This window comes from Pogona vitticeps, chromosome 2 (assembly GCF_051106095.1).
Source record: "Pogona vitticeps strain Pit_001003342236 chromosome 2, PviZW2.1, whole genome shotgun sequence".
Lineage (NCBI taxonomy): Eukaryota > Metazoa > Chordata > Lepidosauria > Squamata > Agamidae > Pogona > Pogona vitticeps.
The window spans coordinates 3628347-3644581 of record NC_135784.1 but is presented as its reverse complement, the minus strand read 5'-3'; the positions used below and the strand labels follow the sequence as shown (position 1 = coordinate 3644581).

General features: G+C 52.6%; 2 protein-coding genes across 2 annotated transcripts; one reads left to right on the top strand and one right to left on the bottom strand.

Moving 5' to 3' along the window:
- Window positions 1-6573: 6573 nt before the first annotated feature.
- Window positions 6574-9867, bottom strand: LOC144587273 (H-2 class II histocompatibility antigen, E-S beta chain-like). Its single transcript, XM_078387335.1, has 5 exons — window positions 9654-9867; window positions 8964-9233; window positions 7720-8001; window positions 7487-7591; window positions 6574-7313 (listed from the first exon to the last, which is right to left on the bottom strand). Exons 1-5 carry the CDS (start codon window positions 9847-9849, stop codon window positions 7297-7299), a joined length of 870 nt encoding a protein of 289 aa, XP_078243461.1. The 5' UTR covers window positions 9850-9867; the 3' UTR covers window positions 6574-7296.
- Window positions 9868-9986: 119 nt separating this feature from the next.
- Window positions 9987-14995, top strand: LOC144587258 (RLA class II histocompatibility antigen, DP alpha-1 chain-like). Its single transcript, XM_078387278.1, has 4 exons — window positions 9987-11082; window positions 11816-12073; window positions 13136-13417; window positions 13763-14995. The coding sequence occupies exons 1-4, from the start codon at window positions 10620-10622 to the stop codon at window positions 13915-13917; spliced, it is 1158 nt and encodes a 385-aa protein (XP_078243404.1). The 5' UTR covers window positions 9987-10619; the 3' UTR covers window positions 13918-14995.
- The last annotated feature ends 1240 nt before the right edge of the window (window positions 14996-16235 follow it).

The following is a 16235-nucleotide window of genomic DNA, read 5'->3' as shown; positions in this document are numbered from 1 at the left end:
ACATGGACGCTTCTCTGGCTGGATCAGAGGTGGAGGAAGTAACTTTTCTGACTACAAATCCCAGCTCCCACATCCATTTGAGAGGAAGGTCTAGTCAAACCAAACAGAAATCTAACTTCTATCTACAGGACTGATAACAGATGTTTTGGGCATAAAAAGCCCTTGGGAAGCAGGTTTACACCAGGAGAAACCCCTGGGCCAGGCGGACTTCCTACTGTTGGACTGCAGCTGCCATGAACCCTAACCAGCCCAGCCAAAGACTGAAGGATAATGGGACTTGTAATCCATTAACACCTACGGGGAAATGTGTTGCCCCTCACAACTCTGTGCAAACAAGTCTCCAGGATCCTGGGTTCCTTCCTGCAAGGAGTTATTTGGGACTTGAACCCAGGGCCATCTGTAGCCAGTTCACTGCGAAGACTTCTCATCTCTGAGCTCCAGCCCCTCCCCAGAAATCAAGTCCCATTTTCTGAATCAGAGGCTCTCTTCTTCTTCCCATATTGGGAAGACCCTTCAACGGGATAAAGATCAGGATGGGAGAGTTCCTGGAAGGCCAAGCCTTGGGGCCTCTCCGCTGTCCTGCCAACTGTTGAGGGGAGCCTGGACCTTTTTAAACCACTGGGTTGTAAGAGAGAAAGCTTTCTGGCCCCCTAAGCAGGAGAGTCCTTGGCCCACCCCTGGATCTTCACCCCATAAGCCACAAACTTTAAAACAAAAGTGGAATGGTCTTATAGGCCAGACAGGCAGGGTATAAATCAAATGAATAAATAAATAAAAACCACGATGGCAATAGGAAATCTTAAACAGAGGGTGTCCGAGATGCTCTTTTTAACCTCCAGAAGCAACAGATTTCAGACACGCTTTGTTTTTGAACTTCTCCAGTATCCCTTCTTTCCAAACCAAGACCGTGAAAGACTGGGTTCCTTTAGAAGTTGTCCAAAATTTTATTTTTTTCCAAACAAAGCCAGATGTGGGAATTTTAGCTGATGAGTGCTGTCAAGAAAGAGAGAAGAACAGGTGATGTTAAAGTAACATGCATGGGTTAAAATGGAAAGAGGAGGAGAGGGGGTCTTAGCAGAATAGGGAGGGGTGGGGAACCAGGGCCAGGAAGTGGGTCCACCTGAGAGAGGCAACCCTCAGATGCTCAGGATGGCCATGTCCAGAATGGCATGCAGTTTAGCAGGGCGGGGGCTGCCTGAGGAGGAATAACCTCCCCCCGCCCCGACCTCGATCTCTTCCCAAGACCCTCTCCTGTCCACCTGAAGGCAATCCTTCTCCTCCTCCAACAGGCAGATCCAAAAGGCACTCCAGGATCCAAAACAAGGAGTTTAAATTGATCTCCCAGTTTGACTCCATCCTGTTGGGACTTAATGGAGATCATGAATGGCTCTTTCGCCTATTCTTTTATATTCCACCAATGTCCGTAAAATGTTGTGACTTTTGGATCCTAAGGAGGTTGTGTATTGAGATGGGGAATTTGTATACAAATATGAATACCCCCACACAGGTGGACATAACGAGGGTCCATCCACATACACCCCGGCCCAGATTATCCACTCACCTTCCGTAGTCGCTGTGGGCTCCGTTCCTATCGCTCCGGAGCTCGCTGCCTGCAAGCCACTCTTCGACCAGGCAGAGAGAGGCTCGTCCTCCCAGTGGCTTCCAGACTGCGAGCTCTGGAGCGATAGGAATGGAGCCCGCAGCGACTACAGAAGGTGAATGGATGGTCCAGCTCAGGGGTGGTGGTGGTGGTGGTGGACTCTCGTTATGTACCCCAGGGTGGGAGTATTCGTATTCGTATACAAATACAAATACCCCCAAAGATGGTATGAAGGAGAGCCTCTCTCTCACCAGAATAACTCCCTGCCATTATAACCCTGCATTTTCCAAAGGCTCCTTCTTCCCTTTCCTCCTGCTGCTGCCCCCCCCCCCCCACTTTAGGAACCTGGTTTGAAGGAAAGTGGATTCGAACAAGGAAACTCAGGATAAGCATTGGGAATTCATAAGGGGATGGCTGGACAGAGATCCCTTACCTGTGAGTGGTTGGGTGGACATTGCTAGAGAGAGAGAGGGAGAGAGTTAAATGACTGAGGGAGGGGGTGTTCGTTCAGAGGGTCAAACAGCATCCTCCCCCCTTCGGTCGTCTACTGCCTGTCCACTCAAAAAAGCCCTGAAAACAAGGCTTCGGGCAGGAAAAGGTTGCAATCTGGAATGCCTGGCCCACGGACTGAAGTTGTGGCTGAAGTGGGATTCGCACTCGGGGCTTCCGGGCTCACAGCTCTGCCTCTGCCTCTGGCACCCTACTGGGAGGAAAAGGATCTCTTTCCTCAGACCAAGCCCCAGCCTGGTGGAAGGAACGTTTCCTGAGTTGATTCCCAGAGACAAAGGCTAGCTGGAAAATTCTTTCGAATGGGGAGAGGGGGGAGGAGAGCAGGCATCCCCACCCGCAATTCCCTTTTTCTGTTGGCCTGCACCCCTATATATCTGAGGCCACCCCCATCCCTACCTCCCTAAGAACCCCATTACCTTTCTTCTTCTTCGGGTGGAGGTAGAGACAACACCCCCCCCAGCCACAAAGAGGGCCCCTATGACTCCCGTCCATACTTTGCTCTGGGCAGAATCCGACCTCCTAGGCTCTGAGGAAGAGGAAGGGAGGCCTGGGGGAAAGAGTGTGGGGGGGGCAGGTTTTGACCCCCTCAGCTCCCACGTCCAGGGTGGGAAACTTGTAGCCCCTCCCTCATGGCTAAATAGGGACGAAGGCAGGGGTTTATGGGCTTTGCAGCCTAAGAAACTGAGCTGGGGATGAGGGATGGTGTATCTGGATGCCCTGGAGAGCAATGAGGAGCCATCCTGGCTAGTTGCCTTTGACCTCTAGGAATGAATCCAACTCCCCCGTCAAAGCATAACCTTGCTAGCGTGTGAAATGAGTGCAATTGTACGGTAGTTGGAGCATTCTTTGGCACTGCCTTTCTTTGGGATTGGGATGTAGACTGATCTTTTCCAATCCTCTGGCCACTGTTGAGTTTTCCAAACTTGCTGGCATATTGAATGTAGCACCTTAACAGCATCATCTTTCAAGATTTTAAATAGTTCAACTGGAATGCCACCATCTCCACTGGCCTTGTTGTTAGCCAGGCTTTCTAAGGCCCACTTGACCTCACTCTCCAGGATGTCTGGCTCAAGGTCAGCAACTACATTGTCTGGGTTGTCCGGGATATCCACATCTTTCTGATAAAATTCCTCTGTGTATTTTTGCCACCTCTTCTTGATGTCTTCATCATTAAAAATAATTTTTACCTCCGCCTTTCACCTTAAAAGGGCCCAAGGCAAATCAAACTACAGCAAACCGGCCTCGAAATGCCCTCTCCTGCCAGAGGCCAGGTCAGCACCTGCATCAAGAGACCCATTTCTGGCTTTCTCTGTCCCTTCCTTTGAACAATACTTATAAAAGGCTTGCCAACTGCCTTGGAAGGGGGGGGGGTCAGGATCCTGCCCGGTAGGACCTTTCCAATGCACTGAGGTCTTAGATTAGAAAACCAAAAAAATTGTCAGGGAAAGGAGCGCAGTCTCCTAAATGCTCAGCCTTGCTGGATCGACAGTCAGTGGGTGCTGCCTCAGTTGGGCTGGGGGGGGGGCAATACCCAAAGAGGGAAAAGCCAGAATCGGATCAACCAACCGAGGCGGAGAGAGAACGAAAGGGAACTTTTGTGAGATCACTGAACGGGGGTGGGGGTGGGGACATTTGCACCAGCACAGCCCCCCCCCCTCCAAACTCATCTGTCTTCTCTGCTGGCCACAAAAATCTTTTTTCTTTCTGCTTTTGTTTCGGTCCGTCTTTTTTCCCTAACGTTGGAGCATTCTTTGTTGACCTCGACAGGCAAGGGCTGGATGTTATGAGGCACTCTGTGCATGCTCAGTGGACACATTCTCACATTCTTTTACTGACGAACAAGGAGACGTCCAGGCGAGGGAGAACGAGAGAGGGAGCGGCGTTTTTGTTCTGGGGCCACCAATGGCCGGAAGGGAGATGCCCCCCCCACCTCAGAAGGAGAGAATTTCGTCTCCCCTTTGAGCTTATCACCTCCGAGACTCTCCTGCGGTGTCTTGAGATCCGGATCCGTCACAGCCCCCCCTCCGCACAGTATTTCTTTAGGAGCAAAGGCTTCAAATCTTTGAACCCCGAGCCTCCCAAATCAGATCCCGTTCAAGGCTGGTGTTACTGCGGATGATGGATGAGGTGATGATGGAGAAGCCCCAACATGTCACTGCCAGTTGGTCTGCCCTCAGCGAGAGATGGGGGGTGCGGAGGATTATCCTCGCCCCCCCCCCTTGTCTGGGGTTCCTCCCTAGATGTAGGACGCCAGTCCCGAGGTCTCTGTAAGGGGAGCCAAGGGGCAAAAAGAAGGATGCGGGGGGGGGGGAGAGGAGGACCCACACATTTGGGACCCCGAGGCTGTGCCCCTGTCCCGGGAGAGCCAGAAGGCCTGCATGGGGGGGTCTGCCTAGGAAGGCGCGGCGGCTGGAGGTCCTTGCCGGCTACCTGGCCGTTTTCTCCGTCTTCTCTCTGGAAGCATGAGGGAGGAAAGGCGGGGGGGATCCTCCAGCCCTAAATCAGCCCCCCATCATCCTCTCTTTCCCAGAGCGCTCCCCACCCCAATCCCCCCCATCGCCCGCGGAGGGGGCGCCCAATCGGGGCTCCGGTTCCGCTTCCCCACGCCAGGCGCTGCGCTCGGTGTGCAGCGAAATGGAAGAGGGAAGCTGGGCCCGATCCAAGCCGCGGAGCGACCCCCGAGGAGCCCCTGGCGTTTCCAGAGACGCTTCCCCCCCCCCAGCTTTCCGGCGGGCGAGGAGCCCCATCGGGTCGCCTCCCCTCCCCACAACCCGCTCTCCTGAAGGCCAATCGGGGGCGTACTCTGGGCCCGGGCTCGTCCCTGGGCGGGGGTGGGCAGGGAGGGAGGGAGGAGCGACGTCGAGGAAACCGGCCGGTCCCCCTCCTCTAGGCATATCCTTTACGGCATCTCCCGAGAGGAGCTCGGAGCGGGAGACCGGCTCGCCTCCACCATCGTGCTGGCTGCATGGCAGAAACGCAGCCGAGCCCAGAGCCTCTCGGCCGGCGGAGCCTTGGTCTCCCGGAGCCCTTCCCTCCCTCCCCGCACTCCCGAGGAAGAAGAGTTCTGCGGATCCCGGAAGCTGGCCTGTCCCGAGAAGTTTTTGACGTCCTAAGAAATATAAAGCCCCCTGCCCCGAGTTTGCATTTTATTTCATGCTGGTCCTGGTGCCTGCTTGCCTGCCTGCCACCATGACACTCTGCCACTCACTCACTCACTCACTCACTCACTAGCGGGGCTTTGAAGCAGGAGGTGATTTGCCCGCTTCCCTCGTTGTTCCTACGATGATTTTAACGTTCTAGGCCACCCGTCGTCAGCTTTCCCTCTCTTTTTATTTTTTTTTACTTTTTTTATTAAAGAAAAACAATAGAGTAATCTCTCTGGGCCAGGAGAAGAAACTCCGGGACCAAAGACATGGGCAGTCCTGGTTCCCCCCCCCCCCCACATATCCTTTTTTCAGAACTGCTCATCCCCTTTCGCGCCTTCCCCCCCCCCCCGCAGAGGGGACGCCAAAGAGGGGCTCCGCTTTCCCTTCCCCCGCAGTTGTTCCTTGGGCAAGGCGGCAGGGCCGTGGGGGCTATGTGGGGGGGGGGAGAGGAGATGGTCCATGAAGGAGCTGAGCGGCAGCGCCACCTGCCCGCGCTGCACCCCCGCCCCGGGCCAGCCTCGCCCTCGCACCCCCAATGGTTCCGGGGGGGGGGCTGCTCTGGCCGCTCCATCCCCTTCTTAAGGTGGGCCGTCCACAGACCGTGGGCCCTGGGTGGGCAAATGCCCACCTTGACCTCTGAATAAAACGGCGCTGCACCCCAGTGAGGAAGAGTTCTGTCCAACGGAGAAGCTGGCATCGCTTGTCAATTTACGGATAGCCCTAAGAAAGGTAGTGCCCACACCGGAGTCTGGATTTGGTTTCATTTTGGCGCTGGAAACAGCGATTCTCAAGCGGACCCTTTTGCAGCGCCAGTTTGCCGCCGCCGCCGCCCGCCCCCCCCCTCCCCAAACGCACACAAGATTTTGCTCTTGGGGCTGGAAACAGACCTTTGCAGGAAACCTGCGGTTCGCCTTCGACTGCTCCTGGTGGCCCGACAACCAGAGTGACGCCAGGCAGGCGCACGCCCAGAAAACGGGGCCACAGGTGGATCGAGCCCCATTCACCCCTTGCAAGGAAGACGTGAGCAGGCCAGGGCCGAGGCAACTTGGGAGACCCCCCCCCCCAGTCCTGGTCGCCTGGCGACCTCCTTGCGCCTGGAAGGTGAGAGTCAGCGGCTCCAGGCGGGTGGAGCTGGGGAGGATTCTGCCACCCCTTCCTTTCCCCGCAGGGCTTCTTGGCAAGGTCTGCAAGGGGCGTGATTTTAGACTGCAGTGGGGCTCCCCGAAAATGGATCGATAAAAGCTGCCTGGTATTCAAACCGGTTGATTCCATGCGTGCAGCTTTCCTGTAGGAAGAATGGAGCGTGGACTGCTGAGAGAAGCCAACAGACATTTTATTCATGAAAACATGGCCCAGACCTCCTACCAAGGTCTGCTAAATAAGCAATTTTATACAAGCAGGTCAGAGGTTACACCACAGTAAGAGGTTTCTCATTGGCAGAAATCCACTGCCAAATTTGCAGCTGGGTTGTTGATACAATTGGAAGCAAAGCGCATCAGGGAGGAGCAGTCCCAAACAGTGGGGTCCAGGGGGAACAGCTGGCCACCCTTGCCCTCCTCCCGAAGGATGACCTTGGGGAGTGGGTTTTGGATACACACCCGCTCTGTCACCCACAACCACAAAATGAGTGCGAGCAAAACACCAAGGACATTTGACCTTCCGCTCTCTGCCCACCCAGCCCACAAGGGAGGTTCTTGTCCCCCCCCCTTCTCCCGATCTTAATTCTTTTAATATACACAATTTAAAGTACACAGACAGAGACACCCATGCTGCAATGAAACATTGAGAGAGTACGAACTAAGATAACATGGCAGGAGACTGCTTTGCCTTCATCCCACCCTGGAAGATTCCCCATGAAAACTTTTGTGCTCAATGCCAGCAAGAACTGAAAGGCAAAACCTTGCCCTGTTTTCTAGCAATGTTGGTAAGACTTATATATTTTTCTTCTTCTGCCCCTCTCCACTCCACAGCTTGCATCTTCTTAGGGAGGAATGAGAGAGCATTGTCAGGAGGGAATGCTGCTTCTCTATCATAGCAGGCTTAACTCATCAGCGCTTCTGCAGGCGGAAGAAAGAAAGAAAGAAAGGAGACAGACAAATCCATAAGTAAGGGAGAAATCTTGCCGGGCTCCAGTACAGCCTCAGATACAGAATCAAAACTGTATCCGTTCCTTTACATGTACACAGCAAGTACACAGGCCCCGATTCTTCCTGGCACTGCCGCACCTCACCTTTTTTAGTCTTCATGTAGAGGGTGAGTCCAGGTGCCAGAAAGACCAGCCCCAGCACAAATCCTGCCACTCCTGTCCACATCTTACTCCTGGAGGAATCCGGTTCTGCAGGAAAACAGGACATCTCAATGTCCACCACCCGCCACAAGTCCTTTGCCTCCAGCTCCCCAGGACAATGGGGAGAGGAAGGGGGTGGGTGGGAAACACAGGTGGACCTCAGATTTCACTCTCACCCCACTGGACGGTGACGGGCTCTGGGAAGCTGGCGTGCTCCACCTGGCAGGTGTAGATGTCTCCATGTTCCAGCTGAGTTTCCAGCATCACCTGGATCTGGAAGGTCCAATCTCCATTACGGGTCAGATCCGTGTGGAACACTCTGGCTTCGTCTTCCTCCTTCCCGTTTCTGAACCAGGTGATTTTGATGGCCAATGGCCAGAATCCAGCCACATTGCAGATCAGCAAATTATGGAGGGAAGGGGAGGAGAAAGTGGGGGTGATCTTCACCTTGGGCTGAACTGGAGGGAGATCAAAAAGGACAGGAGAAAGTTCAGGACCTCGAAGTACACGTGTGTGTGTGTGTGTGTGTGTGTGTGTGTGTGTGTGTGTGTGTAACACAACCATTTCGAAGGAGGGAGAGTGAGCCCATGTCACTCACCACCAGCCCCAGTCTGTCACACTGCCCTACATCGCCCACTGACCCCCATTCTTCTCCTGGTGGTCCACATGAGAAGCTCAGGCACCACTGATTTCTATCCCATTTTTCTTCTTCTTTCAGCTCCCAACACTGCCTAAGAGTGAGAGTGGCAGAGGTGGACATTTGGACAGATAGGGACTCCTCATGATGATCAGACACCCCCTCCCAATAAGTCCCAAAATTACTGTTGTAAATTTTGAATTCAGACAAATTAAATTAAATTTGGTTGAGGGATAGAGGGAGCCAAGTTAGGAAGTCTCCTTCCTGAAGAGAGTAGAACAGTGGCTGGTGCTTCCTGTGAACCTTTCAATCCATTAAGCCAATAAAAAGATAAAGCCAGCTCTCCATTCCAGAATGACCCTATTTGGCATCCGTAGGGAGAGATGCTAGAGAGGGGATACTCTAAAACAGTGGTGTCGAACTGTGGCCCTCCAGATGTTTTTGGACTTCAACTCCCAGAAGCCTTCACCACCACCTCTGCTGGCCAGGATTTCTGGGAGTTGAAGGCCAAGAACATCTGGAGGGCCACAGTTTGACACCACTGCTCTAAAAGAATCTCCCAACACCATTGAGATAAAAAAATTGAGGAGCAGGTCTTTTGTACAGCCAATGGCTCTTCACTGCCCTCTCGGGAGAACCCGCCCTCAGATATTTTGCATGGCCCCAGGGGAGAGCTAGCGAGGAAGACGCAGTTCCTGGCCACGTCTCTCCCAGGTCCTGTGAGGGCTGGAGTTCAGCTCCGAAGGAACTAAGGTCTCTAGATAACGTATATTCCAGACTCGCCTTTGCGCTCTTTGAGGAAACCCTCTACTTCTGCGTAGCTGAACCGGCAGATGGTGTCCACTTCTCTCCGCTTGTACTCGAGGAGTTCCTTCTGCTTGTTCAAGCAGGCGGCGTCGATCTCCCCGAGCGGCGTGACGGCCACGAACTGGCCGCGGTCGCTGTCGAAGTGGAAGGTCTCCTGCCGGCCGTAGATGTAGCGGTCCAGGTAGCGCACCCGCTGCGTCCCGTTGTGATAGTGGCACTCGTGCTTCTCCTGAAAGATGAAGTGCTCTGCGGGGAAGGGGGGTGGGAGAGAAAAGGGGGTCCCTGAGACCTCATTGGGGGTGAAGTTGTGTGGAGGCAATGAAAGTGATATGGGAGGGCGCCCCCTTTTTCAAACCAGGGCTGAGGAGGGCTCCAAGTGCCGATGCGGGGCAGGGGATGGGGGTACCGAGCGACCTCGGTGCCCTCTGCCAGAGCGGCAAGAGGGACCCCCTTCTAGGATGGGGGTCAGACTCGATGACCTCCAGGGCCTCCTGCAGGACGGTCCCTTTTGAAATCAATGGTGCCAAGAGGAGGCAGGGGCCGGGTCAGGAGGTGAGAAAAAGACGGGTGGCGGGTTGGGGTTGATCCTCTAACAGGGCCTGATCCAGTCCCTAGAAGCGGATGGGGGCACATCCTCTTCCCCCACCCCGGGCTGTATTGGCTCACCTCGGGGCTGCCTTGCGCTCTCCACCTCCGGGAGGAAGACCAGGACTACAAAGCCCATACTCACAACCCCGACCCCGAAATTCAGCGCAGGCGTCATGACGTCCTGGGAAAAGACAGACTCCCGCTTCAGCTCTCTGAAGCTCCGCCTCCTCTGCCCGCAAAGGGCCAATTGACTCCGGAATCCAGAAGGTGTCATCAGTCGCCAGGCAGGGATGTCTAGAAAACGTCCCGACAGGACAGAGGATTTCCACCGAAGTGGGGGGGGGACTGCAGGAGGGAGGGGGCAGCCCTTTGAGAAGAGAGGCCCGTGCCCGGCTGTGGCTTCTTGCGGGTGGCTGGAGGATTTGCCCCTCCCCGGAGCCGGGCAAGGAGAAAAGGAGCTGAAGCAGTCGCTAGCTGCAACTCCCGCTCGATGGCTGATGGGGGGGGGGGGGTCTATCTCATCCCGGAGACACCCCCCCTTACTCCGTCATCCAGAACACCTCAGAGTTTGTCCTCCCGAGCTGTTGCAATCCAGTTTTGGAAACCGCAAAGAAAGAAAGAAAGAAAGAAAGAAAGAAAGAAAGAAAGAAAGAAAGAAAGAAAGAAAGAAAGAAAGAAAGAAAGAAAGAAAGAAAGAAAGAAAGAAAGAAAGAAAGAAAGAAAGAAAGAAAGAAGGAGGGAGGGAGGGAGGGAGGGAGGGAGGGAGAGGACTCCGGCTTAGCTGCCCTATCCTTCTCTCCTTCTCTCCCACCAGCCCAGCCATGACCTCCGTGCGGGCGCGGGCGCCTGTTTCTAGAGCTCCATCTCCCGCTTTCAAGCTCCCCCCTCTCTCGCGCAATTTTTTTCCTCTTTGTCTTTATTTAAAATATTATTTCTCCGACTTCTTCCTTGCAAAGGACCCAAGGCGGCTTATAAACAAGGGAAGGCAGTCCCTGGCCCTTTCGTGCGCATCGCCTTCGCCTCTTCTGGAGAGAGGGGGGGGCAATGATGCACACATATACCCCACGGTCAAGGGGCGGCCCTGCGCCCCACTCCTTGGACGAGCCAGACCACCTCCATCAGGATCTCCCCTTTCCCCACCGGCCAAAGGGAACCCATCTCTTCACACACGCACACACACACACACACTCCGAGAAAGACGCATCCGGCCACACCAAAACCCACCCACCCCGACATTCTCCACCCGGAGATGCCGTCGAGGCGCTGCCTCGAGAAGCTTCGCCTGGCAACAAGGTGGTCACCGCCCGCGCCTTTTTCCTATTGGCCGTGGCTGCCCCTTGGTCTTGGCCGTCCTCCCACCCTCCGGCCGCCGCCTTGCTTTTGGCCGCATCCTGCGATCGTCAGCCCTCGAAGATGGGGGAGGCTGGGCCGGCCGCCGGAGGGGAAGCCCTTCGCCTCGGCCTCTGGGCGCTCCTGCTGAGCCTGCCGCTCGTCCCGGCCGTGGAAGGTGAGGGGCCCGGGGCGTTTGGAGGGAAGGAGCTGGGGTCCTAAGACACGGGAGTCGAGGGTCGTGAGAACGTCCCAGGTTTCCGTGAACATGGGACGAGTTGGCCCTGGAAGGGCAGGGAGGAAGTTGTGGGGTGCCAACCGGGAGAAACGGCTTGCTTTCCCTCCCAACCGCCAAGGGCAAGAAGCGGTGAGGTGCGGCTCCGTGACAGAGGGAGATCTCCCTCGCTCCGAGACCATCAGGGCACCTCCAGGTTACGTTGTCAGTGACCCGTCGTTAAATGAGAAAAATCCTTAACAGCGATCTTCCGTTTGGAAAGACAGCAAGAACTCACTTGGCCCACATCCTGGAGGGATGGGTCTTCAGGATGGCCGATGGGTCTTCAGGATTTCATTCCAACAGTCGATGGACGTTGGCTTTCTGGAGCAGAGGAAGTCCACCTGAAACTGTTTTGGTCCTCAGAGAAACTCAGGAGATGGACAGAGCAGAGAAGCCCTTTCTCAGGTTAAGAAAGAGGCAAGGCAAGGGAACGGAAGGTGTGACACACACACACACACACCGGTCCTCTTTTCCCCACAGACTTACCTGGTGGCATCTTGCCTTCATTAGCTCCAGAAGGACCTGCCATCTTTGTGAGGCTTCCCCTCATGTTTGAATGCCTCTGAGCCCCCCTCACCCTCAGTTCTTTTTCTTTTCTCCCTCCATCCCTCCCTCTTTTTCCACCCTGGTTCAGTGAAGGACATGACTCTGTACATGCTCTTCTATCAGGAGAGTTTCCCATCCGGGAAGGAGTCCAGCCAGTTCCTCTCTGAGATTAACGATGAGGAGACCTTTCACGTGGACGTGGAGAGGAAAGAAACCGTCTGGAGGCTGCCTGACTTCAAGCGCTTTGTGTCCTTTGACACGCAAGCGGCCCTCAGCAACCTGGCCACCATGAAGAACAATCTGGGGATTATGATCCAGCGCAGCAACCGAACCCAGGTCCCGAACGGTAGGAGGAAAGATGTTGGAGTGATGTGTACATGAGCGTTGTGATGCGGGCAGCTGGGAGTGTCTCTAATTCCCTTAACTGTGCAGTAAAAAGACTAGCCAGGCTGGGAGTTAAGACTGATTAGCAACTTGACAAGAAACAAACTCCTCCAACAGCATTTAGCCAGCCTAAACGACTAGTCAGACACTGTTTTTCAGGGGGAAAGGGGAAAAGACCTTTACTCACTGAAAACTTGCAAACTGCAGGCTTGAGTTTGATTACAGGGGTTGCAATAAGACCCACAAAAGTTGAGGCTCTCAGGGGTCAGCAGAAGGAATGAAGGAGAAAGGTTTCAAATGCTAAAAAGAAAAATTTGTTCTCTCAGGCCAGATGGCAAAGAGGAAGGAAATGGAGGTCAAGAGGAGGAGCTCAACTGAGCATCCTTCCACTTAGATGTCCCAGACGCTGGTGCAAGAGTAGGCAATACCTGTGTAAACCACTGCAAAATCTTCATACAGTCTTGCAAGATTTCATGGACCAGGACCGCTTCCTCGGGCGTGTTCCACTGCAGAGAACTTAAAAGTCCAAATGTTCATGGCAAGATGGATTTTGCCAGAAACCTATGGTGCTTTATTTTTTTTAAAGGCAGTAAAGCAATTGGAGATAGAGGAGGGGTCTATGTTAATTTAATTAGTCAAGACAGGGCGGGGCGGGGGTCATGCCAACTACCAAGCATGAGGGTCAACACAGACTTCCTTCCTCACCAAAGATGACATTAGCAAATTGTGGCCAAAAAGGAAGTGAGGTATTCCCATTTCTACCCTGTTATGCAGCAAATGGAGACATCCCATAGATTTCCCCTGGTTCTGATTTGGCTCCAGCTGTTCCCACTGGATCAGCACAAAAGGGGGTTTCTGATGGGCTGGGTGGGGGCTCTACGGGAAGAGACATTCTGCTCATCAACCGAGAGGCATTCCCAGTTTTCGGGCAGGGCCGCCAGTTCTAACCAGTTCATGGGGGTCACGCTGGAGGAAATGAGGCTTTGGATTCAACAGATCACTAACTCTTGTGGGTCTTTCTCAGTCCCCCCTTCAGTAACAGTGTACCCCGAAGACCCCGTGGAACTGGGGGACCCCAACGTGCTCATCTGCTTCGTGGACAAGTTCTGCCCCCCAGTGCTGAACATCACCTGGCTGAAGAACGGGCAGGTGGTCTCCCAGGGCGTGCAGGAGACGGGCTTCCTCTCCAGCGTGGACAACACTTTCCGCAAGTTCTCCTACCTGGCCTTCATCCCAGAGGAAGGAGACTTCTACGCCTGCAAAGTGGACCACTGGGGCCTCCAGGAGAGTCTGATATGGGAATGGCGTAAGCAGGATTAAGCCTGAAATCTAGATTAAAACCAATAGGATCTGACCAATGCATGCAAATTACTGGGGAGTTTTCTGAGGTGTGTGCTGTGATCTCATCCTGGGTAGTGACAACTTGTGGGTGACGGGACCCTTCAGGAGAATAGGTAGGACACAGCAGAGAGACATTTTGGGGGAGGGAACAAAAGAGGAGAGTAATCTGGAGCTTTGGATTCACAGAGCAGAGACCGGCAGGACTCCTGGGTTCTCTTCCTTAGCCAAGAAAGGACAACAGAAGAAATAAAAACAGGACCAGAGTCCATCCTTAACCACTGGCTCTCCTTTTTCTTCCTTTGCTTTCCAGATCCCACCAAACTGACTCCTCCTCCCAAGACGACGGACACGGTGGTCTGCGGCCTGGGCTTGGCCTTTGCTGTTCTGGGCATCGTTGCTGGTCCCGCCCTCTTCTTCAAGGCCAGGAAGATGAAGGAGGCCAACCATCACAGGAGCAATAATTAGCCCCAGTTCAGTGACCATCCGATGTCAGCTTGTCTTCGTGACTGAGTCCCAAGTCCCAATTCTGAGTCCCCAAGTCATCAGTCCTGCCCCCAGAGGAATGGGACTCAGGACCCAGAGCGTGCATGCGCCACCCAGCTGATAGGTCAGCACATGTGCAAAGAAAGCAGGCTGACCTCCATTCCCGGTGCCAGCCTGCAGCCTTTGCACATGCGCACGTCCTACGCTTTTCGTATGCTGAAATGACACCATCTACTTCTGAAACAGGCATGAAAGGGTTTCTCCTCCACCCTTTTCCATCCTGCGACTGGAACAGGGAGTGACACTCTGAGATTCATCTTCTGCTGGAGGACTGAAGAGCCCAAACACAGATCGGAAATGGCTGGAAGAGATCCTCGTTCACAGAGTCTGCTTTTCCCTCCGTTTCCTGATTTAAATTCTTCTCCGTGGTAGATCAACCGGCAATTCAAGAAAGCATCGGTTTTGATTTTGGAATGCATAGTATGTCAAAGCATCAAACAGAGGGAGAATGAAAAGGGTCCTCCCACTTCAGCCATAAAAATGTGTATTCCACATTCTTCCCCCCAAAATCCACCTGCCTCCTTCATTGGGAAATTTCAAGCAATCACTAAAAACATGGTTATTCAGACCGGCCTTCCCGGACTCTATGGTACCCTGATACAACAGCACTTAAATAACCAGATATTCACTAACTTTTAATCCTCCACCGTGCTTTACTTATTGTACTTTAATGTTTTGTTGATATTATTTTCACTTGTTTATACTTTATTCATTATTCTGTATTACTGTCCTGTTATTGTACTGTTCTGCCTTTAGATTTTTGTTTTATTGTACTGTGTAATCCGCCCAGAGTGCCCTGGGTTGCCAGATGGGCAGTACAGAAATCAATCAATCAAACAAACAAATACAGTAAACAGATAACTAACTAACTAACTAACTAACTAACTAACTAACAAACAAACAAACAAACAAACAAACAAACAAACAAACAAACAAACAAACAAACAAACAAATAAATAAATAAATAAATAAATAAATAAATAAATAAATATTCTTCCAATTGGTGAGTAGGGGTGTTTCATTTTCTTTTATTTGGTTGGGAGACCCAATCTGTAACCTGGGAAGAGTCTTAAGGGCCATGTTTCAATAGGGGCAGGTCTAAGTGGTCAGTGGGTGGGGTTACGGACAGAATGGGTGGAGCCAAAGCGAAAAAGGTGCGGTGGGTGTCATTCCTCAGAGGGCCGCAAAGGGCAGTACAATCCTAAACCCGTTTCCTCAGAAGGAACTCTTGGGGCCAAATCTTCTGAGAACATCTCTAAGGGCTGTTTGTCAAGGAGGGGATGATGGCTCCTGCTGAGAATTCGTTGATGTCTCTGGATTTAAGCAGAGTTCGGAACTATCAAGTTGCAATGACACTATAACACTTGAGAGTGAAAATCAGCAGTCTTGGATTTCAGACATGAAATTGGCAGCAAAACATCATACATAACATGATACAGAATCAATTATCTGACTTACACCAGATAACGTGTCCCCTTAACTTAACACATGTACAGTATTTTATAAATCTAGGGGTCAATCACAATGTGGACATCACTGGACATTACATGAGATCACATCATTTTTCTCCAGCTGCAACCTTGATACACACCTGAATCCAACTTTGTACAAGGTTCAGATTACATCAGCCATTTTACATTCATTAGACAACATTTATATTTAATACATTTATAGATTTTTAAAAATCTCAACAACAGCTCCCTTTTGTTCATTTCCCAGATAACTGGAGCTGGACTACCCAGCTCCTCCAGCTACCAGTAAACTTCTGCCCAGCCCCGCCTGGCCTCTTTCTCCCTTCTTTGTGACCCTTGTTAGAATCCCTTGCTAGAATCCACAAGGAGGACCTGCTCATGAGTAGCACTGAAGTCCCCGGATCCCTGCCTGCTGAAGGCAACCCCATCACCTCAGATTTCTGTACACCCCGCTTGTGCCTTTACCAGTTTGATCTTCCAGCTGCAGGAGCCTGAAATGTATGGCTTTTACAGGAGAAGACTCATGGTTTAGAAGACTTATGTTCTGTAAGGGGCTTCAGCTGAAGAATACCTAGAACCCTGCCATGTATGAAAAGTGGTTCAGGAAGGGGTCACTCTGTTCCTGGGCTGTTCCCTGAGGAAGTGCTCCCGTTTCTCCTCCTTCCTATAAATTTTTAGCCATGAAGCCAGAGTGAGGTGACGCTGAATCCAAAATAGACTTCCAAGACTGACACTATAGGTTATTTAATGAATTAAGTTTTTTAACAC